This window comes from Neoarius graeffei, chromosome 3 (genome assembly GCF_027579695.1).
Source record: "Neoarius graeffei isolate fNeoGra1 chromosome 3, fNeoGra1.pri, whole genome shotgun sequence".
NCBI lineage: Eukaryota > Metazoa > Chordata > Actinopteri > Siluriformes > Ariidae > Neoarius > Neoarius graeffei.
In genome coordinates this window covers 75,780,451-75,804,501 of record NC_083571.1, presented here as the reverse complement: position 1 = coordinate 75,804,501, position 24,051 = coordinate 75,780,451, and the positions used below count along the sequence as shown (strand labels likewise).

The 24,051-nt window shown below is 44.5% G+C and overlaps 1 protein-coding gene across 2 annotated transcripts in view; it reads left to right on the top strand.

Moving 5' to 3' along the window:
- tprb (translocated promoter region b, nuclear basket protein) overlaps positions 1-24,051 on the top strand; it is a 70,900-nt gene that overhangs the window by 5,461 nt on the left and 41,388 nt on the right. For both annotated transcript variants that reach the window (XM_060917353.1, XM_060917351.1), the window contains exons 2-18: positions 4,225-4,329; positions 6,074-6,147; positions 6,298-6,394; positions 6,493-6,596; positions 8,172-8,336; positions 8,634-8,726; positions 8,803-8,883; positions 9,093-9,180; positions 11,688-11,828; positions 11,906-12,009; positions 12,256-12,453; positions 12,638-12,745; positions 15,695-15,924; positions 16,207-16,370; positions 16,456-16,598; positions 18,809-18,957; positions 19,106-19,268. In XM_060917353.1, the coding sequence (XP_060773336.1) occupies positions 4,225-4,329; positions 6,074-6,147; positions 6,298-6,394; positions 6,493-6,596; positions 8,172-8,336; positions 8,634-8,726; positions 8,803-8,883; positions 9,093-9,180; positions 11,688-11,828; positions 11,906-12,009; positions 12,256-12,453; positions 12,638-12,745; positions 15,695-15,924; positions 16,207-16,370; positions 16,456-16,598; positions 18,809-18,957; positions 19,106-19,268 (2,207 nt within the window). The remainder of the gene's footprint in view (positions 1-4,224; positions 4,330-6,073; positions 6,148-6,297; positions 6,395-6,492; positions 6,597-8,171; positions 8,337-8,633; positions 8,727-8,802; positions 8,884-9,092; positions 9,181-11,687; positions 11,829-11,905; positions 12,010-12,255; positions 12,454-12,637; positions 12,746-15,694; positions 15,925-16,206; positions 16,371-16,455; positions 16,599-18,808; positions 18,958-19,105; positions 19,269-24,051) is intronic.

Below are 24,051 nucleotides of genomic sequence, written 5' to 3'. Positions count from 1 at the left end.
TACTTTTCTTGGGGCAAATTTGATCAGATATGATGGTTTAACACACAAGCTAAATACACGCAATGTGAGTGGTAATATGGTGGCCAGATGGCTTCATTCATCTGTACAGCATGGATTGGCAAATGAGCTATCCAGATATTTTACGTGGAGATCAGTGCTGCAGACACACAATAATGGAGTGAAGCAGCAGTCATGTGATGTGTGCCAAGACATCACATCCTGGAAGGGGTTTCTATCTATTTATTTATTTAGTGGGGACAAGATAATGACTTGTGATATTTATATCACCCTTCTGGACTTTAGGGGCTCTGTTCATTCAGAAGGTATTGATTAATTTTATATAGACGCACAGAGCTGATTGTGGTTATAACTATAACATAATTAAATAATAACAGTATAGTTATGATGATCTGTGTGAGGGTGGTGGGATACGGCACAATGCTGAGCGGAGTTACTGTCCCCACCACATGCTAGATTATTTGGATTAGTTTCCTATAACCACATGGTCTGGAATCTGTTATTTAACTCATTTTTCAATAAATGGCGCATTTTAATGCTTTACAATTACAGTGGGGCAAAAAAAGTATTTAGTCAGTCACCAATTGTGCAAGTTCTCCCACTTAAAAAGATGAGGCCTGTAATTTTCATCATAGGTATACCTCAAATATGAGAGACAAAATGAGAAAAAAAAAATCCAGAAAATCACAGTCTGATTTTTAAAGAATTTATTTGCCAGTTATGGTGGAAAATAAGTATTTGGTCAATAACAAAAGTTCATCTCAATACTTTATATACCCTTTGTTGGCAATGACAGAGGTCAAACATTTTCTGTAAGTCTTCACAAGGTTTTCACACACTGTTGCTGGTATTTTGGCCCATTCCTCCATGCAGATCTCCTCTAGAGCAGTGATGTTTTGGGGCTGTCGCTGGGCAACACGGGCTTTCAACTCCCTCCAAAGATTTTCTATGGGGTTGAGATCTGGAGACTGGCTAGGCCACTCCAGGACCTTGAAATGCTTCTTATGAAGCCAGTCCTTTGTTGCCCGGGCGGTGTGTTTGGGATCATTGTCATGCTGAAAGACCCAGCCACGTTTCATCTTCAATGCCCTTGCTGATGGAAGGAGGTTTTCACTCAAAATCTCACGATACATGGCCCCATTCATTCTTTCCTTTACACGGATCAGTCGTCCTGGTCCCTTTGCAGAAAAACAGCCCCAAAGCATGATGTTTCCACCCCCATGCTTCACAGTAGGTATGGTGTTCTTTGGATGCAACTCAGCATTCTTTCTCCTCCAAACATAAGTTGAGTTTTTACCAAAAAGTTCTATTTTGGTTTCATCTGACCATATGACATTCTCCCAATCCTCTTCTGGATCATCCAAATGCTCTCTAGGAAACTTCAGACGGGCCTGGACATGTACTGGCTTAAGCAGGGGGACACGTCTGGCACTGCAGGATTTGAGTCCCTGGCGGCGTAGTGTGTTACTGATGGTAGCCTTTGTTACTTTGGTCCCAGCTCTCTGCAGGTCATTCACTAGGTCCCCCCGTGTGGTTCTGGGATTTTTGCTCACCGTTCTTGTGATCATTTTGACCCCACAGGGTGAGATCTTGTGTGGAGCCCCAGATCGAGGGAGATTATCAGTGGTCTTGTATGTCTTCCATTTTCTAATAATTGCTCCCACAGTTGATTTCTTCACACCAAGCTGCTTACCTATTGCAGATTCAGTCTTCCCAGCCTGGTGCAGGTCTTCAATTTTGTTTCTGGTGTCCTTTGACAGCTCTTTGGTCTTGGCCATAGTGGAGTTTGGCGTGTGACTGTTCGAGGTTGTGGACAGGTGTCTTTTATGCCGCTTTTCCACTACCAACACGGCTGAGTTGGGCTGAGCTGTGCTGTGCCGTGCTGAGCGGGGCTGTTGGAGTTGCATTTCAATTACAACCGCGCTGAACCGTGCTGGCTGGAAGTGGGTGGACACATTGGGTGGAGTTAGTGAAAGTGGGTGGACGTCACGTGATGTCGTTAGGCGGCGCAAACAATGACATCAGTGACCTTTCAAGCGGTCGTCTCACGACCCGGATAGTAAACAATAAACATGGAGGACATGGAGTCGTTAGTGTTGCTGGTCTTGGTGCTGTGGCTTGTTGTCACCGACAACGCCAACAGATACTGGCAAGAGCGTATGGATGAGGCGAGGCGCATAAGGCTTCAGAAATTCTCGTAATTCGTAATTCTTCTTCCGGGTTTACGGTGTTTACAGATCCCAGTGTGCTTGCGGGGCGTGTGAGGACACTCCTCCTCACCAATCAGTGCACAGGGGAGTGTCTCCTCACGCCCCTAGCCCCACTCGGCTCAGTTTGGCTCGCTTCAGCCCCACTCCAAAACCGTGCAAGTTTTGGGTGGTGAGTAGGGCTGAAGCGAGCGGAGTCGTGCTGTTCTGAGGTAGTCGAAACGCGAGCCGTGTCGGGCTGAAGTGAGCTGAAAAAGGGTAGTGGAAAAGGGCCATTATACTGATAATGAGTTCAAACAGGTGCCATTAATACAGGTAACGAGTGGAGGACAGAGGAGCCTCTTAAAGAAGTTGTTACAGGTCTGTGAGAGCCAGAAATCTTGCTTGTTTGTAGGTGACCAAATACTTATTTTACCGTGGAATTTACCAATTAATTCATTAAAAATCCTACAATGTGATTTCCTGGATTCTGTCTCTCATAGTTGAAGTGTATCTATGATGAAAATTACAGGCCTCTCTCATCTTTAAGTGGGAGAACTTGCATAATTGGTGGCTGACTAAATACTTTTTTGCCCCACTGTAGATTTGATGATGTGGGATGTCTAAGAGACAAGTTAGTTCCTGTTCTCACTTTCTTACAGCTGTGATAATCATTCCTTGACTAGCCCCTCTGTCTCTAGCTGTGTTTCCATTAACCTGCTGAATGCACAATTTAAAATTGCAAACTAAAGAATAATGGAAATGCATGAATTTGGGGGGGGGGACAAAACTCTTATCGCAAAAAGTTATGGTTACATGAGGTGACTCTTCAGATGATTCAATAAAACACTATTTTGCAAAATTGAAATGGCAACAGGTTTTTGTCTAAGTCACAGAATATGAAGAGCAAATAGAAATGCTACTTTTCTGAAAAAAAAAAGTGTGCTCTGTATCGTGAGTGGAGGAAATCAGCTTTAATCACATAACATCACTTGGTGGAAACACAGACCAACCACAATTGTTTTGTTGAAATTTGTAGAATATGACTTGCGCAAAACTGCAATGGAAATCCTGCTTCTGACACCCCCCCCCCCCCCCCAAAATAAATAAATAAATAAATAAATAAAACTATAGAAACGATAACCTATTGGAACTACTGCATTAATATAAACCTATTGTTTGTGTTATAGCTGAAACTACTCTTCAAGCTGCGCTGCTATACAAATACGTTGTTTCTATAGTAACAGCTTATACACAAGGACTTGTACAGAAGACACTCAACATAATCCAAGACTAAAAAAAAAAAAACCCTGATTAACAAAGTTATTTAGCAAATGAAAACGTATGCTCTAGGGCCTGACAAAAACACACTTTTATTTTAACTTGCTTTTTGTCAGAATACTAAAAAAGGCCATTACGTATTAAGTAAGCCATGACTCTTTTATTTCAAGTTGTCACTATCTTAAAGAAGAAACTGTGGGTAGTTACCATGGTAACTCGGGTAACCTTCACCAAGACTATAATCAATGTTCAGATACAAATTTTTGTATGAAATAAGAGGCAAGTAGTTGGCAAACTTTGAAAAATCGCTTAGATGTGCCTTGGATTCAAGTTTTACATTTTGTCTGTTTGGTACGTGTTGGTGGTCGATTGGCAGATTTTTTTTTTTTTTTTAAAGATTTTTTTTGGGGGGGGGCTTTTTTCACCTTTTATTGGATAGGATAGTGTAGAGACAGGAAATGAGCGGGAGAGAGAGACGGGGCGGGATCGGGAAATGACCTCGGGTCGGAATCAAACCCAGGTCCCCAGATTTATGGTATGGCACCTTATCCACCTGAGCCACAACGCCCCCAGATTGACTGTAATAATGAGTTATCGTGCATGAAAGTAGGAATAGAGCCAGTGCTTTGGCTGAAGCTGCTGAATGCTCAGTTATTTTATTCTATATTTAGCACATAAATGTAAATTTAGCTACTCTTTTTGTTAACAAATTGTGGACTTTTTTGGTTGTTTAATTTAGAACAACAGTACTCTGTCCTGGAGAAGCAGTACACAGAGAGCCAGAATCAGTGTCTGTCTGTAACAAAAGATCATCAAAAACTCCAGGAAGAGTTTACATCACTTGGTAAGCATTTGTAAAACTTTTTGCCTTATTTAAAAAAAAAAAAAAGCCACTGCCCATAACAGGAATGAGCACTATAGACCCTTTTCAGTCACGTGACCTTCGTAAACGCGACCGCCATTTTGGACATGTAGTGGACTTCGGCTCGAATCGGTTTGAATGCGAGGAAGGCGACAAACATAAAAGAAAAAGGAGCGAGATGCAGAAAACTGTATTTACTAGTTTACTGTAATTATGATCTGGCAGCTATTTACACCGGATCCAGTGTAAATAGCTGCCGGAGCCAACGTCCGAGCTTGCCGCGAGCTAGCGCGCTCCGGAACCTCGGATGTTGGCTCCGGCAGCTATTTACACTGGATCCGGTGTAAATAGCTGCCAGATCATAATTACAGTAAACTAGAATGGAATGTTAACAGCAATGTAATGCCTTTTCTGGCTAATTTTATTCGTCTTACCTCCAGCAAAGTGGTCACTGCACAAGCGCTGGTATGCCACTATCCATCTTCTCCGTCGGTCAGCATCTGCCGGGATCCGATAAAATGATAACCCTTGCCTTGTTTGTTGATGGTTACTACATCCAGGTGCACAACAATATAGTGGCATGATGGAAGTCTTGCTGAAAATAAGCACTTTCTTTGCTGCCGTTCCTCAATGTTGGCTGTGGTAAACTACTGGTAGTACACGTCCCAAATGGCGGCCGCGTTTGTCGTGACGTCACGTGAAAAGGGTCCATAGGGAAACTGTCACACTTTTTGTTGGCAATATACACTCACTGGGCACCTTATATCCCATTTAGTTGTAGCTACACGAACCATTTAGTAAGTGTAACTTAGTCATAATTCTGTAGTAAATGTAACAAAGTCATTTGCCCTGTCATTTGAATCGCTACCTAAAGGAAACAATACAGTGGTGCTTGAGCCTTAAGTTTGTCCAGGTCTCTCACCTTATTTGTGCACTTCACTCAAACAAATGAATATCACCGTCATCCTGTAGATTGATAACTATCCCAATTCGTTGATGTCCAGACTTTGGCCAAGTTTACATTAGACCGTATCTGTCTCGTTTTCTTCGCGGATGCACTGTCCGTTTACATTAAAACGCCGGGAAACGGGAATCCGCCAGCGTCCACGTATTCAATCCAGATCGTGTCTGGTCCAGTGCTGTGTAAACATTGAGAATACGCGGATATGCTGTGCTGAGCTCTAGCTGGCGTCGTCATTGGACAACATCACTGTGATATCCACCTTCCTGAATCGCTGGCGTTGGTCATGTGACGCGACTGCTGAAAAACGGCGCTGACTTCCGCCTTGTATCACCTTTCATTAAAGAGTATAAAAGTATGAAAATACTGCAAATACTGATGCAAATACTGCCCATTGTGTAGTTATGATTGTCTTTAGGCTTGCCATCCTTCCATTTGCAAGTGGTAAGTGATATGCGCTGGGATCACACACACAGTGGCTCAGTCCCGAATCACAGCTCGCGCGCTGTGTGAGCTGTGCAGGGCCGGAGTGCGCACCCTCCAGAGGGCACTCGCTGTTCAGGGCAGAGTGATTTGGAGCGCAGGATGCCTGCGGAGCTGAGCGTATCCGTGTATTGGTGTTGCTGTATGCACACTAATCGTTTTAAAAACGTTAATCTGATGATCCGCTGATACGGTCTAATGTAAACCCCACCTTTATTTGCACCTCAGCCCCAGACTCCTTGACTGTAACCAGATTACCCATATTAATATACTGTTTTACAGATGAAGAGTTAAAATCTCTCCGTGAGAAAACGAAGGAGCATGAATCCTCGTATGCAAAGCTGGAGTCAGAGCAGGTAAAATAACAAGTTCTTAAAATACATTGACTCTATGGATTTGTTTTAGTGAGTCAGTTGGTGGCAGATGAGTGCAGATGCGCTCAATCATCTTGGTTATGACTCCTGTATGGGCTATGATGTACTCACGTGTTCTGTATCACCATGTAGAAGGAGCTGTCCAAATTAAAGGATGATCTGGAGGCTGAGAAGCGAGACCTGGTGCGGACGCTGGAAAGAACATCGCAGGAGGTTGGGGGCCAGAGTGGTAAAGGAGACAGATGTTCACTTTATGAAATCACTAAATCCACTGTGCACCTGGAAAACTGTAAATGGTTTTAAATGTTGCATGTATTTCTCCTTCAGAGGATTTGAAACGGCTCAGTGACAGGCTGGTGGAAGTCAGCGCTACAAATATGCAGTTACGGTTGAAGCTAGATGAGCTGGAGGCTTTGGAAGTCTCAATCAAGGTACAACTTGACAAGACATGGAGGTTTTGTGAATGACAATCTCCACCACTAGGTGGCATTGTGTTTTCCACTTATCCAAGATTGTGTGTCTGTCCAAGGTTCTCAATGGTGTGATATTCCATGTTTAATGTTTGTAGGATTTGTATGGAATTATTACTGTATTCAGGAGATAAACTGATATTTTGGAAGTGATCCAAACAGCATCAAGCTCAAATGTCTGAAATAGGTTTTTCTTCAGTCACTTTTGTCTTTGTTTTGAAGTATATTTAAGGGTATTTCAGACATGCACATTAGTAACAAGAAGGACTAAACTTGCTGGTGGTGGAGTTCTGGTCCTTGAGTACCTTCTGTTCTATGCATTTTAGTGTGTTCTGCTCTAACGCACCTGTTTCTACTATCCATCTATTATCTGTAGCCACTTAAGCTGGAGCCTATCCCAGCTGACCATGGGCAAGAGGTGGGGTACACCCTGAACAAGTTGCCAGGTCATTGCAAGGTTAACACATAGAGACAAACAACTATATTCACACCTATGGTCAATTTAGAGCCACCAATTAGCCTAACCTGCATGTTTTTGTACTGTGGGGGAAACCGGAGCACCTGGAGGAAACCCACACGGACATGGGGAGAACATGCAGACTCCACACAGAAAGGCCCTCATCAGCTGCTGGGCTCGAACCCAGGACTTTCTTGCTGTGAAGCAGCAGCGCTAACCACTATACCACTGTGTCGCGGGCGCGCCCCCCACCCCTTACTAATAATCGCCCAATTAACAGCCTTTTCTGCTTTGAAGTGTTTTTCCACACAGGGCAACCCCCCCCCAAAAAAAAATGTAGGACAGGGAGCACCCCATGACCAGGGGTCTCATTTTTTATCAAGTGTGTTTGTGTAGTTTTGTGTGTAATCTATATCTACACATTTTTCTATATATAGAATCTGATTATTATCAAGTATATTTATACTCACTCCACACTGTGTATGTAGGAATCTGTAGTGCTTATTCATGCACAGATGAAATGTTAAAAAAACAGTTGTGTAAAATGCACATCTAAAGATTTGAAAGTACGACGCAAACTTTTTTTTTTTTTTAAAGATTTGTGAACTTGTTTTTAAGGAGAGCAGGAAACTCTTTAAGAGTGATGAGCAAATAACGGTTGATTTCGTTTGACCAGTGTGATTTTAGTTAATCCCTGTTCTACAGTGTTTAGCCATGGGCACATTTCACATCGCACATGCTGCATTATATTTTATTTCGTCTCTCATCTCTGCTTTGTCGGTGAAATTCATCTTCTTAGATCTTTTGGCATGTTCCAACAACCAGTACCGTGCTCAGGCTAGTGGGCTTTTAAAGGGAAAATTGTTTACTTTGTGTAAATGCAGAACTTTGTCCTCAATACCCATTTTGCTGGTGTGATAGGAGATGAGAAACATTCTTGACAGTTCTTAACTGAACTTGCCCTTCTGCCATGTCATTAGTATGTGTCTTTATATGTAAACCTGGCACTTGAATTTGAAGTGCCTGGTATTCTGGTAGAAAAGCCCACTGCAGTTAAGTGTGTGTGTGTGCGCGTGCAGTATAAAGAGAAACGGGTGGAGCAGGAGAAGGATCTGCTCCAGGGGCAAGTGACCTGGCTGAGCGAGGAACTGAAGGCTAAAAGTGAGGAGCTTCTCTTGCTATCACGGGAGAAAGGGAGTGAGATTCTAGAGCTCAAGTGCAGCCTGAGCAACAAAGACGATGAGGTATGATGGTGCTGGGTTCAATTTGACTTTCTGAATGAGAACTGGGCGCTGAATCCGTTATAGAACTAAGGTTTGCTGTCTTGGCCATGGCATTCTTGCAAAACCAGCTTATAATTTTATAAAATTAGTGACAGTCTAGGTACATAAAGGGAATAATAATAATAGCATACTGAGAACTGAGCTAGTTCGTAGCACTTTTAGACATTGTCACTCTTCTACATATAAATATCTGTATGTAAAATTGAATTGGTTAGTGAACAGTGGTGAGAAAAATGCTCGTGTGTATTTTTTGTGCAGTGCATCAGAGTACAGGACCGGCTGGTAAGTCTGAAATCCTCCAATGAAAACCTTCAAAAGCAAGCCGAGGACTTGATCAGCAAACTGAAAGAGGCGAGTCACTGTTCCTTCACTTTAGTGTGTCACAGTTACTGCAGCATATCAACTAATACCAGCTTCTTTTGTTTAGGCCAAAGAACAGCAAGATGCTTCAGGAGAGAAGTTCCGCAATGAGCTTAATGCTAATATCAAGCTGTCGAACTTGTACAAGGTGACAAGCTTGCCAAACTGGGGAGGAGTGTGGGCTGATCTAACATTTTCATTTAAAAAAATAATTGACCCAAATGTTAATATTGACTAGAGTCTGTCTATTTCTGGTTTTAAATGTGGACAGCATTAGCATTTTTTTTTAAGGGGGGGGGGTTTATACATAGAGTTGGGTGTTGTGTTTTCCTGGATGATTTGTTGATGTTTCATCAGGGAGCAGCAGCTGATGCAGAGGCAAAGAGTGAAGAGCTGGGCCGGGCTGTGGAAGAGCTGCATAAACTGCTAAAGGAGGCAGGAGAGGGTGAGAGGAGAGATGCACTCTGTTCTCTGACTGTTACACAAGTCCAGGATTAATATGAAGTGAAATTTTGTGTTTCTAAGAAATCATGCAAGAGTAAAACCTGCTGGCAGAATTGTACATTTATCGGTAACTATTGAGATCTGTGTTTTCGGTTCTTGAGAAAGAGGAGGGTTGAGCCTGGCTTTTTAGTGGGGCGGTTTAGCTCGAATATTCAAAAGGATTGTGCATTTTGTGATACAAGCATCAAATTTGGCACAAATGTACATTGATATATGGCGAACATTTTGAGATATTGAGCCACTCGGAATTCTCCCTTCATGTCCGCCATATTGGAATTCAAAATGGCCGCCATTTGAAATCTACATTTTCGATTATCTTTGGGTCTAATGCTGCTATTGACTCGATTCTGGTGTCTAAATGTATGTTTTGGGGGGCAAGGAATCCAATGGTAACAATCTGCATCGCATATTTTGTACCAATGAGCCGCCATATTGGATTTCAAAATGGCCGTTGTTTGGTATCCATTTTTCAAAATGACATACTTTATTACAGTACTCCACTTAATTCATGAGAGATGAATATTCATCATCATGTATACAAGACAACATTTTACTCAAAGTCTGTGAAGTAAAAATTGTTTCGACAAGTTTGAGTTATTGATTAGATTCTGTGTTGTTCTAGGTTTGATATGGAACCCGAAGGAGTTCCAACAGTTAAGCAATAGGCTAATTATCCTAAAGTAGGTGAAGGTGACGGGCAGCACGGTGGTGTAGTGGTTAGCACTGTCGCCTCACAGCAAGAAGGTCCTGGGTTCGAGCCCAGCGGCCGACGAGGGCCTTTCTGTGTGGAGTTTGCATGTTCTCCTCATGTCTACATGGGTTTCCTCCGGGTGCTCCAGTTTCCCCCACAGTCCAAAGGCATGCAGGTTAGGCTAACTGGTGACTCTAAATTGACCGTAGGTGTGAGTGTGAATGGTTGTCTGTGTCTATGTGTCAGCCCTGTGATGACCTGGCAACTTGTCCAGGGTGTACTCCGCCTTTCGCCCGTAGTCAGCTGGGATAGGCTCCAGCTTGCCTGTGACTCTGTTGGAGAGGATAAGCGGCTAGAGATAATGGATGGATGGATGGAAGGGTGAAGGTGACTGCATTGTCAAGCAGGAGAAGGTGTGTTCCTGAAAGTTTAACTGGAACAACTAGATAATGCTGATGAACAAGAATGAGCATCTATTCCGTCCTCTGCCTCTTGGTTACTTACTCAGTCACTGACTTTTGGTGGATGACTTCCTCATGATTGTACCAAATTCTTTCCTTTTTTTAAAATGATGGATTTAATATTGCTCTGTGGGTGCTCCAAGTTTGGGATATTTTTTTAATAACCAAACCCTAATTGACACTTTTTCAGAACCTTGTCCTGCATGTGTTTTCATAGGTTATTGGTTTTCATGATGCTGTTTGCTTAAGTATGCTCTCTAATAAACCCTGGAGCTTTCTACAATCAAATCACTGTCTTTAGAATGGAAATCACCTCATAGTTTCTGAAACTTTCAGCTGATTTAACCATAACTAATTTAGGGGTTTTACACCAATGGAGGGTGAATAGTTGACTAATTTTTTTTATTTGTAAATAATTTTGCAAACTATACTGATCAATCCATTTCTCAATAATGTGGGCTATTTTGTGTAGAGACATGACATACAGCTCTGGAAAAAAAAAAAGAAATAAGAGACCACTTAAATCTTTTCTTAAATCAGCATCTCTGTGTACGGCAGCCATTTCATTCCAGTGTCTGTGCTGGGATTCCAACACATCTCATTTTACTTAATGAGGTATTGATTAGGTTATCACCTGCACCAAATATTATTTAATGAGGAAAAGTATAAAATCCACTGATGTGGTCATCACTATCCTCTTGCAATAGGACCAGTCTGGATGGCAAACACAGTGCTAGTATTACCTTAAATTTAATTGGAATATAAAAATATCTATTCATGTAACAGTCCACAGAATGGAAACAACAGGGAAGTGAAGTTTAGGTCAGATAAGCGCAAATGTAGATTTCAAATGGCGGCCATTTTGAATTCCAATATGGCAGACATGAAGAGAGAATTCAGAGTGGCTCAATATCTGAAAATGTTCGCCATATGTCAATGTACATTTGTGCCAAATTTGGTGCTTGTATCACAAAATGCACAATAGGTTAGCTATGCTGCCCCACTATTTCCCTAATTACTCAAGCACAGGTCAGTTAGAAACCCTCAGATATCTGAATATCATGCACGTTAGCACTTTTTTATTATTTGAAGTGCACTGGCTCTGAGTAAAATCCAATGTGATCTTTTTAAATGGGACAAAGTACACATAATGAAGTGTATTTATGTACGTTGAGCGTCTCCATATCAAACACAAGTCATTCTATTAAATATAAACTTTAAAGAAACTAATGGCCATTAGTGCATATGTGGAGGCAGGCATTTTGTTTCATGAACAATGAGCTGTTTTGTGTGCAGCTCACAAAGCTATGGAAATAAAGCTGGCTGAGGCAGAGAGCTGCAAACAGAAGGAAGTAGCTGAACTGAAGGAGCGTATTGGCATCCTGGAGAAAGAACTGGACAATGCCAATGATCTTCTGTCAGACACCACACGCAGAGGTCAGCAATAATGTCTGTGGCTTCCCTCTGCTTACACTCAAATCATGTATGTAAATTAATTTGTTCTTTATTGATAGTTGGCACCACATCTGCCCTGGTTCTCCCAGATGAACAGCTTAGCACCATGTCTCCCACTGCAGCAGCGGTCACCAAGATCAGGCCAGGCATGAAGCTCACAGAGGTACTTTCCCCAGGAGCTGTTATTTTTAAAGGACACATCAACACCGCTAACACGACTAATATCCACCACTGAATATTATCCTACTGACACTAGCATAATTAGCATGTTTGGAGTCCACTGAGCTAAACCAAGAAAAGAGTAAAATGGGAAATGCTGCAGTTATTTTCAGAGGTTTGCATGGCACCATGTTGCATGGATGTAGCTTTTAAAATATGTTGTGTACATTTTCACATGCTTGCTGCACAGATCTACACCGCATACGTAGACTCACAGGAGCAGCTGCAACTGGAGAAATTGGAGAGCAAACGTGTGAACAAGTACCTGGATGACATTGTGCAGGAGGTTGAAGCTAAAGCACCCATACTGAAGAGGCAGAGGGAGGAGCTGGAGCGTGCACAGAAATCTGTGGCAAGTCTGTCGGCCAAGCTGGAGCATGCTGTGCAGGTAAGGAAGAAGAGAGAAAAGTAGCGAGTTGTCTTTGCTCCACTATGTACTTGCCAGAGAAAACGGCTAGGAGCAGGTCTGCTTTTATCTCCAATATGTACCATCTTTGGTTTAGCTTGTTGTTTTGAAGTATTTCAAATAGTCTTAGATTAGCATTGAATAATCCTGTGTCTTGTTTTATCAGGAGGTACAGCGCTTGCAGAAGGAGGCAGATGAAGCCAACAAGCATTCATCTCTGCTGGAGAGAGACAATCAGAGGTTTGAGGTGCAGCTGAGCGACATGGCTCACCAGGTGAGGCTTAATGGGGGGGTGCATTTGTACAAATCACTATAACTGGGTAGACATCATTACGGGTAGAAAAGTGAAACCAGTGTCTTTTTGAAGCCGTCTAGTGGCTGGCTGTAGTACAATTTCCAACCCTGCCCATTGGTCCTCTTGGTAACATCAAATTTCTTTCTATTCCACGAAAATCGGCACTCTATCAGGATATTATGTTAATATATAATATGTGAGGCTTTATAGTGGCTATAGATCATTTATAACAGCTAGTTTAGACCTGTGGAATTAAACACTGGGCTCACCACTGGCAGGGGGAACCGTAAGGGTCTGGTGCAATGTGGCTCAGGTGGCAGTATGAGGCAGGTGCCTTGGTGGTCCGATCCCCGGCTGACAAAACTGGCTCTTGGAACATGGAACATAACCTCTGCCTGGAAAGGAGCCTGAGCTGGTGCAGCAGGTAGAGGGGTAACGGCTAGATATACTATAGTCAGGTTCACATCAATGCACAATATGGGCTCCAGAACCAGACTCCTGGAGAGAGGCTGGACTCCAGAAGAGAGTTGTTCTCGGTAAGAGGTGGTGAGCAGGTGTGGATTTTCTCATAGCCCCCTGGTTCGGTGCCAGTACGTTGGAGTTCACACCAGTAGATGAGAAAATTGCCTCCCAGGGTCTTCAAGTTTGGGCACATGCTCGGACTGTCTCTGCTTATGCACTGAACACCAGTTTGGAGTATTTGGCCTTCTTGGAGGCTTTGGGTGACTCTATCGTTCTTTTGGGGGACTTTAACTCTCACGTGGACAATGACCGCAAAACATGGAACGGTGTGATTGGGAGGAATGGCCCACCTGATCTGAACCTGAGTGGTGCTCTCTTATTGGACTTCTGTGATAGGCATAATCTGTCCATAATGAACACCATGTTTGAGCATAAGTACTCTTGGTACCTGAGCACTCTAGATCTTAGGTCAGTGATTGATTTTGTAGTCATATCAAACCTGTGGTCATATGTCTTGGACACTCAGGTGAAGAGATGAGATGAGCTGAACTATCAACTGATCACCACCTGGTAGTGAGTTGGATCAGATGGCAGGGGAAGACGCTGGACAGACCTGGTAAATCCAGATGTATAGTGCGGGTGTGCTGGGAAAGTTTAGCAGAGCCCCATCAGAGAGATCTTCAACTTGCACCTCTAGCAGAGCTTCTCCTGCATTTCAAGAGAGGCTGGGGACATTGAGTCTGAATGGACAATGTTCTGTGCCTCTATTGCTGAGGCAACTGTATGGAGCTGTGGTTGCAAGGTTGTTGGTACCAGTTGTGGCGGCAATCCCCAAACCTGGTGGTGGACTCCAACATTTAAGGGAGTCGTCAAGCTGAAGAAGGAGGCCTTCCAAGCCTGGTTGGCTTTTGGAACTCTCGAAGCAGCTGACAGGTACTGTCAGACCAAGCGGAGCGCGGCTGCAGCAGTTGTGGAAGCAAAAACTCGGGTGTGGAAGGAGTTTGATGAGGCTATGGATAAAAGCTTTCAGTCGGCCTTGAAGAGATTCTGGCAAACCGTCAGGTGACTCAGGAAGGGAAAGCAGTGCGTTTTCCATGCTGTTTACAGTACGGATGAGTGCTGTTGACCTCAACTGGGTATATAGTCGGGCAATGGAAGGAATACTTCAGAGATCTCCCGAACCCTTCTGACATGCCTTCCATACAGGAAGCAGAGTTGGAAGACTCATGGAGGACTTGCCCGTAACTAGAACTGAGGTGATTTGAAGTGGTTTAAAAAAAAAAAAAATTCCTCACTGGCAGGGCTCCAGGAGTGGATGAGATTTGTCTGGAGTTCCTGAAGGCTTTGGATGTTGTTGGGCTGTCTTGGTTGAGATGTCTCTTCAACATTGCATGGAGCTTGGGGACAGTGCCTCTGGACTGGCAGACTGGGGTGGTGGTTCCTATCTTTAAGAAGGTGGACCAGAGGATGTGCTCCAACTTTAGGGGGGTCACACTCCTCAGCCTCCCTGGGAAAGTTTATGGAATTGTCCATTTGTCGAACCTCTGATTTCAGGAGGAACAATATGGTTTTCATCCTGAGGGAACGCTGGACCAGCTTTTTATCCTCTCAAGGAGGTTCATGGGAGTTTGGCCAACCAGTCTATATGTGCTTTGTGGACTTGGAACAAGTATATGACCGTGTTCCTTGGGGAGTCTTGTGGGAGGTTCTCTAAGAGTATGGGGTACCAGGCCTCTGATGGTTGGTTACCTCGATGAAAGGAGTGAGAGCTTGGTTTGCATTGCTGGCAGTAATTCAGACTTGGTCTCAGTGGGTGTTGGACTCTGCCAGGGCTGCCCTTCATCTCTGATCCTGTTCGTAATTTTTATGGACAGGATTTATAGATGCAGTCAGAGGGTGGAAATTGTCCAGTTTGGGGGCATCAGGATCACGTCATTGCTTTTTGCAGATGATGTGATACTTTTTAGTTTCATCAAGCTGTGACCTCTAGCATGCCCTGGGACAGTTTGCAGCTGAGTGTGAAGTGGCTGGGATGAGAATCGGCACCTCCGGATTGGAGCCTATGGTCCTCAGCCAGAAAAGGGTGGAATATCTTCACTAGGTTGGGGATTGGTTGCTGCCTCAAGTAGAGGAATTTAATCTGGTTCCCATTTTGATCTACTGTGTAAAAACGGTCAAGATGGTGACATTCAGTTCGACCAAAATTAGACTTCATTATTGCAAAACAGGATGAAATGGTACCATGTTGTCCCTGAAAATGCAATCTGTGAATAAAAACTATACAACACAAGGTGGCACCTAGCAGTACTAGGTTATGTATACACAAACCTTTCACTAATTTTAGTGTTCTGCCTGTCTATTCTTTTAATTAACTAAAACCTAAAAGTGTGTGTGTGTGTTGTGGGGGGGGTGTTTGAGATACTCCCGGCATCTCATTGTCTCACTGCATCTTCCTCTGTGTCTCAGGTACGGGTGTTGCTGATCGAGCTGGAGGAGGCTCGCGGGAATCTTGTGATCCGTGATGAGGAAGAACCGTGCTCGGCAGATGTGAGCAGTGTGTCTGAGGTAATATCACAGCACTTGGTCACGTTCCGCAGCGTGGAAGAACTGCAGCAGCAAAACCAGCGCCTTCTGGTGGCCCTGCGTGAGCTTGGAGAAGCACAGGAGAAAGGAGAGATGGAGGCTGAGGGTAACAAGTGAGTGGCTCACTGCTCAGCAACATTACCTGACAACTGTGATCTCATGCTTTTTGTAAGAGATGTTAAGGAGAGCAGTTTACTAAACAGAGTGAACATTTATTTTTATCAAGTGTTTTACAGTACAGACTTTTTTTTTTCTTAAGAAGCTTTTGCATACCTTGTGATGCCATAACTCAAAGTTAAGTGGTGCAGGATAGAGCTAAGGAGGAAGAAACTTGGCAGAACCAAGACTCAACTGTTATCGGTGAAGTAAGAGTGTGTGTGTGTGTTTGCTTGCAGACAGACTGAGCTACAGAGTAGTTTGGAGAAGGCCCAGACTGAACTGGAACAGCTTCGAGATCAGCGTACACACCAGATGCAGCTGGTTGAATCTATTGTGCGCCAGCGAGACATGTACCGTGTCCTGCTTGCCCAGGCTACAGGGGTTAGCTTCTCTCAGCAAGGTGACAGCAGCTTGACACAAACTTAATTTAATTAGCGATTAGACAATTTAAGACTATTGTGTTAACGTGATGATTTGGACTCTAGGTGTTTCCCCAGAGGAGTTCTCTCTTACCTCCACCCCCCGCCGTTCCCCTGCGGCCACGCCCACTGCAGCCACACCTACTGGCCTTGTTGCCACAGCAGTTGAGTCCACAGAGACAGTGGAGGCCAAGGCTGCCCTGAAACAGGTGAGACAGGCAGCGTGAACTGGTTAATACAAAGTGTGTGCACTAGAGGGCAGGCAATGAAAGGGTATAAATAGATTAGATCAGGGGTTTTCAAAGTGTGGGAGAGTCAGCCCCCCCTCAGAGAGCAAATAAACAACAGCGCCCCCCCCCCCCCCCCCCCCCACACACACACACACACACAATTTTTGTTGTTGCTATACTTGATCTTCCATTCGTATTTAAAAAAAAAAAAAAAAAAGGTTGTTGTACACTTTTTTTTTTTTTTTTCTTTTACACATTTTAAACATCTGTGCTTTTCTTTTTAAAACATCTTGTTTTACACATTTTAAACATCTCATAGCATCATTAGGTAGCACATCTTGGCAGACAACACGCTGTGGCAGTGGAGCTTCTTCAGATCCAGTCCATGAAAATCCAAACTTTAAATAATCGTGGTCATACTTCCTTCTTTTTTCAGTCCCCCCAGGATTTCACGGGCCTTTTTTGTGATTGTTGCGGGCTAAAATGTCTGATGTGGGGGTTTTTCCAAAAAATTGCGATGAAAGTTGCGGTGTTTTTTAGGTTTTTGTTGCGATTACATTGCGGAAGGAAGTGAAAGTTGCGAGAAATTGTTGCAATTTTCTCTTTTTGTGATTTAAAATTGAGTGATATGTTAAATATTAAGTTATTACCGAAAGTGTGGAAAGCCTTTTCTTGTGGGGTCAATGTGACCTTGAGGTTTTTATCAAACATTACAAGTTTTGTATTACTCCTCTCCCTATTTAATTTATGATTAGGTTGACAGGAATGAACAATTGAATGCAGGAAGTTTTGGAAAAGTCATTTTTTCTTTTCATTAAAAAGTTTTATGCTAAAATTGTAATGAGTTTTGCATTTTGAGACCATTTTGTTGTTTTTTTGTAAATATACACTCATTCTGAATTTGATGCCTGCAACACGATCCAAAAAAGTGGTGACAGGGTCAGCAAAAGACTGGGAAAGTTGTGGAAGTTCAAAGGACACCTCTTTGGAGCATTCCACAGGTAATCAGGTTAAGTGGTAATTGGAAAGGCTCAGTTGTTCACAAGCAAGGATGGGGTGAGGTTCACCACTTTGTGAAAACTGTGTGGGTAAATAGTCCAACAGTTTCTCAACATACAATTGCAAGGAATTCAGGGATTTCATCAACATTCCATAATCTCAAAAGATTCAGAGAGTCCAGAGAAATTTCTGCATGTAAAGGGCAAGGCAAGAAACCAACACTGAACACCCATGACCCTTGATCCCTCACGTAGAACTGCATTAAAAACCGACACGATGGTATAAAGCATATTAATACATGGGCTTTTGTACATTTTGGAAAACTGATGTGGATGAACGTAGTTCATTGCTACATCTACCATGCAAAATGAAAGCCATATATCAACATCCAGAAATGCAACAATTCTCTGGGCCCGAGCTAATCCGAGATGGGCTGATGCAAAGGGGAACAGTGTGCTGTGGTCTCTGAGTCTGCATTTTGATTGTTTTTGGAAATCATGAACATTGTGTCCTTGAGGCTAAAGTGTCACCAGGACAAAGTTCAAAACTCAGCATCTGTGATTTTGGTATGTGATGTGTTGGTGCCCACAGCATGGGTAACTTGCACATCTGTGAAGGCTTCATTAATGCTGAAAGGTACATGCAGGTTTTGGCACAACATATGCGGTCATCCAAATGGCTTCTCTTTCAGGGATATCCCTGCTTATTATTCCAGCAAGACAATGCCAAGCCACATTCTGCACATGTAAGAACAGCATGTCTTCATAGTAAAAGAGTGGGTGCCAAACTGGCCTGCCTGCCTCCCATTGAAAATATGTGGTGCATTTATGAAGTCCAAAATACAACGGTCTTTTATTGAGGAACTGAAGTCCTAGATCAAGCACTGGTGGGGAAAGAATTTCACATTCAAAATTTTAACAATTGGTATCCTCAGTTGTTGAATCACCTTTTTCTTTTAAAACCAGTGGTAAACATGCCCCTATCCCAGCTTTCTTGGAACATGTTGCAGGTATCAAATTCAGGAAAGAAAGAAAATGAGGGGAGATATAAAAATCCACACACACACGCATTGCAATAACCGCAAAGCAACATGCACAGTTAGGTGTGTTGTAATCTCCTGCAGTAATGTGAATAGTTTTTGACTCTAGAATAATTTGGAGGTGTGTGTGTGTGTGTGTGTGTGTGTGTAGCTCCAAGAGGTGTTTGGGGCCTATAAGAAAGAGAAGGCTGAAAGTGAGAAGGCTCTGACTGAGCAATGTGAGAAGCTGCAAATGCAGGTGTCAGAACTGAGATCCCAGAACACCAAGGTTTCCACTCAGCTGGAGTTTGCCTCTAAACGGTGAGTGCTGAGGATCTCAACACATTTTTAAACATTACATGCAGTTTAATCCTATACACCATGTACTTCACTACATACAAGTATTTTACTATATACCTGTTTTATTACGGATGTATAGAAAGGTTATTTTTTTGTGTGCGTGTGCCAGATATGAAATGTTGCAGGATAATGTGGAAGGTTACCGTAAGGAGATTGCTTCTCTGAGGGAGAAAACCCAAAAGCAGGCTGTCACTGGGCAGAAGAGTGAGCAGACTGTCCACAAACTCACCCAGGACTTGCGTGCAGCTAATGAGAAACTGTCCATGGCTGAAGTAAGTGTGTTTATGCTGCTGTATGTTCGCTTGTCATTTTTTTTTTTTTTTTCTCTTCTGCTTTTCCAGTGTACTTTAGCAATGCTACACCTAGGTTTAAAGGATGTAATGTTAATAGTGATTAAATATAAGCAGAAGCTGTGCCGCCCCCTGTACGGTGGTGTAGTGGTTAGCGCTGTCGCCTCACAGCAAGAAGGTCCGGGTTCGAGCCCCGTGGCCGGCGAGGGCCTTTCTGTGCGGAGTTTGTATGTTCTCCCCGTGTCCGCGTGGGTTTCCTCCGGGTGCTCCGGTTTCCCCCACAGTCCAAAGACATGCAGGTTAGGTTAACTGGTGACTCTAAATTGACCGTAGGTGTGAATGTGAGTGTGAATGGTTGTCTGTGTCTATGTGTCAGCCCTGTGATGACCTGGCGACTTGTCCAGGGTGTACCCTGCCTTTCGCCCGTAGTCAGCTGGGATAGGCTCCAGCTTGCCTGCGACCCTGTAGAACAGGATAAAGCGGCTAGAGATGATATGAGAAGCTGTACAGGAGACCTTGAAGCACTAAGTTGCCAAGATGGCGCCGCGGACAGTTGCCTTGGTACTTCGCTCTCTCGTACTTTCTCCGTTTTTGTGTATTTGTTGTGTTTCTTGTGCTTCTTCTCTGGTCACATACTCCAGAGAAGAACTCCTAAACATTGGAATAATCACCAGTAAAGTTTTTTTCATTGGTTTTCATCGATCCGGAAAGTTTTCCAGAGCTACTTGTTGGAGGAGCAGCAGCTCTCTATCGTCTCCGCTGGAGACACCGGGGGAAGCGAGCCTGCGCGCTTGTCAGGCTGAGGCAGCGGGGGTTTCGCATTGCACTCCCGTCTATTCACCTGGCTAACGTCTGCTCTCTGGCCAACAAGATGGACGAACTGCTGCTCCTCAACACAATCAACACGGATTTTAACAGATCTGCTGCCTTGTGCTTCACTGAAACCTGGCTCGGTGAGCACATCCCAGACTCTTCTCTCCACCTGCCTGGATTTCACCTGCACCGAGTGGACCGCGAAACGGAGCTCACGGGGAAAACGAGGGGAGGTGGAGTCTGCTTTTACATTAACGAAGGTTGGTGTACTGATGTCACGGTTCTAAACAAATCATGCAGTCCTCATCTGGAGACATTATTCATAAACTGCAAACCGTTTTATGCTCCACGAGAGTTTTCCTCGTTTATTCTGGTTGGAGTCTACGTCCCTCCTCAGGCTTGTTACTGAGGCGTTACAACACCTGGCTGACCGATAAACAACGTGGAGAAAAAACACCCGGACTCTTTGCTCATTGTTTTGGGGGACTTTAACAGAGCAAACCTCGGCCATGAACTGCCAAAATATAAACAGCACATCAAGTGTCCCACCAGGGACACTAATGGCCCTTTTCCACAACCCTTTTTCAGCTCACTTCAGCCCGACACGGCTCGCGTTTCGACTACCTTAGAGCAGCACGACTCAGCTCGCTTCAGCCCTGCTTAGCACCCAAAACTCGCATGGTTTTGGAGTAGGGCTGAAGCGAGCCAAACCGAGCTGAGTGGGGCTAGGGGCGTGAGCAGACACTCCCCTGTGCACTGATTGGTGAGGAGGAGTATCCTCACATGCCCCGTGAGCACGCTGGGATCTGTAAACACCGTAAACCCGGAAGAAGAAGAATTACGAATTACGAGAATTTCTGAAGCCTTATGCGCCTCGCCTCATCTATACGCTCTTGCCAGTATCTGTTGGCGTTGTCGGTGACAACAAGCCACAGAACCAAGACCAGCAACACTAACGACTCCATGTCCTCCATGTTTATTGTTTACTATCCGGGTTGTGAGACTACCGCTTAAAAGATCACTGATGTCACCGTTTGCGCCACCTAACGACATCATGTGACGTCCACCCACTTTCGCTAACTCCACCCAATGTGTCCACCCACTTCCAGCCAGCACGGTTCAGCGCGGTTGTAGTCGAAATGCAACTCCAACAGCCCCGCTCAGCCCAACTCAGCACGGCCCGGCTCAGCTCAACTCGGCCGTGTTGGTAGTGGAAAAGCGGCATAACACTCTGGACCATTGTTACACTGTTTTAAAGGACTCCTACCACTCTGTCCCCTGTGCAGCCTTGAGACTATCTGATCACTGCATTGTTCATCTTATCCCGACCTACAGGCAGAAGCTGAAATCTGCTAAGCCTGTAGTCAAGACAGTGAGGAGATGGTCCGATGAGGCCAAAGTGGAACTACAAGCCTGCTTTGACTGCACTGATTGGAGTGTTTTTGAGGCTGCAGCTTCAGACCTTCATGAACTAACTGACTACTGTGACCATCTTACATCAGTTTTTGTGAGGATATATGTGTGTGCCCACCAAGACCTTCCACACATACAACAAACAACCCTGGTTCACTGCAAAACTCAGGCAGCTTCGCCAGGCCAAGGAGGAGGCCTACAGAAGTGGGGACAGAGTCCTGTACAAACAGGCCAGAAACGCACTGACTACGTTTGCATGCACATCCAAATCGAGCTGAGGGTCCCAGCAGGGTGCCAGAGAAATCCAATCCTACATGCACACAATGAAATCAGGCTATTGTGTGAGGTGCATTGTGCACCCGAGCCACAGGTGGCGCAACACGCCCCATCGTGTTGGTACACTTCCGGTTGTCGTCATGAAGAGCTATTCAAGAGTGTAAACAAAGTTATCAGTTCCGTGTTCTCCATTGCGCGTTTTTCTCCCGTCCATGAATTTTAATATATTCAACTCCTTAAGCTGAATGAGCATGAACTCTGTCTCCTCATTGCTCCAGAAGTGCACGTTTCTGCTTGCCTGTGGCAGTGGGGGCGTGGTCAAGCGCCGGTCTGTGACAGGAGGGCGGAGCCAGGGAAGATGAGTGGCAGAATCACTTCACCTGACGGTAATTAACCTGTTTGTGTGTTTTCCCAGTAACCGCGCCCTATTTAAGGAGGCAGAGGGGACAGCTCATCCTGGGACTAAAACACAGCGCGCGCGCGTGTGTTTTTCTCTCAAGAATAAAAGTAGGCTGTTAAACTGAAAAGTCTGACAATAAAAAGCCTATTAGTACCAGAAGCTTTGTCCTGCCGTCCTCTGTGCTCCCCCCACACTTCAGAGAGCTCTACATCGCCATTTTCTCTTCTTCGTTTGTTCCTCCTGACCTCTTCTGCTGCTCGCTACTACTGTTGTCATGCCGACCGAGGCTGTTGTGTTTCCAGCTTGTGGTCTCGTCACTTCCGGAAGTAGCTCGACTACTAGCTCGATAGGGTATACATGCACTAAGTAGCTCGGCAGAAAGCGCATAATCTAGGTCGTGTAGCTCGATTCCGAGAAATCAAGTTCGGTTCAATTTCAGCCGAATTAAGGTGTATACATGGCATTTTGAACTTCGATTTCAGTCGAGCAACGGCAGAAATTTGATTCTCTCTATGGCTACGTTTACATTAGACCGTATCTGTCTCGTTTTCTTCGCGGATGCACTGTCCGTTTACATTAAACCACCTGGAAAAGCCGGGAAACGGGAATCCGCCAGCGTCCACGTATTCAATCTAGATCGTATCTGGTCCGGTGCTGTGTAAACATTGAGATACGCTGTGCTGAGCTCTAGCTGGCGTCCTCATTGGACAACGTCACTGTGACATCCACCTTCCTGATTCGCTGGCGTTGGTCATGTGACGCGACTGCTGAAAAACGGCGCGGACTTCCGCCTTGTATCACCTTTCATTAAAGAGTATAAAAGTATGAAAATACTGATGCAAATACTGCCCATTGTGTAGTTATGATTGTCTTTAGGCTTGCCATCCTTCCACTTGCAAGTAGTAAGTGATATGCGCTGGGATCACACACACAGCGGCTCAGTCCCGAATCGTGGCTTGTGCACTTCACTCGCGTGCTGTGTGAGCTGCGCAGGGCCGGAGTGCGCACCCTCCAGAGGGCACTCGCTATTCAGGGCGGAGTGATTTGGAGCGCAGGATGCCTGCGGAGCCAAGCGTATCCGTGTATTGGTGTTGCTGTGTGCACGGCTAACGGTTTTAGTGTAAACGCGAATCGTTTTAAGAACGTTAATCTGATGATCCGCTGATTCGACGTAATGTAAACGTAGCCTATGTGCATGTAAACGTAGTGACTGACGAAAGAGGTGAAAGCAGCTAAGAGGAGCTATGCTGAAAGGATCAAAAACAGCCTTTCAGCCAACGATCCGGCGTCTGTGGATAGGCCTGAAGAATCTCACCAGCTACAAACCATCCCCCAACACTGCAATGAACCATCAACTGGCTGACGAGTTGCATGTGTTTTACTGCAGATTTGACACATTCACACCTCTTCCCCCCTCAGATATTAAAGACCATTTACACCCCCTGCTATTCTGCCTCCTCTTGCCTCTGACCCCACACCAGTACTCAAGATCTGTGAAGAGGATGTTTGTCAGCTTTTTCGCGGACAGATCAGGAAGGCACCCAGCCCAGACGGTGTGTCACCCTCCTGTCTGAAGGTCTGTGCTGATCAGCTGGCCCCCATCTTCACCCATATCTTCAATAGATCCCTGGAGCTGTGTGAAGTCCCCTCATGCTTCAAACGCTCCACAATAATCCCAGTTCCCAAGAAAACTACCATCACAGGACTGAATGACTACAGGCCTGTAGCCCTCACATCTGTAGTCATGAAGTCCTTCGAGAGACTGGTGTTGTCCTTCAGGTGTGACATCACAGACCCCCTGCTGGACCCCCTGCAGTTTGCCTACTGGGCAAACAGGTCAGTGGATGATGCAATCAATATGGG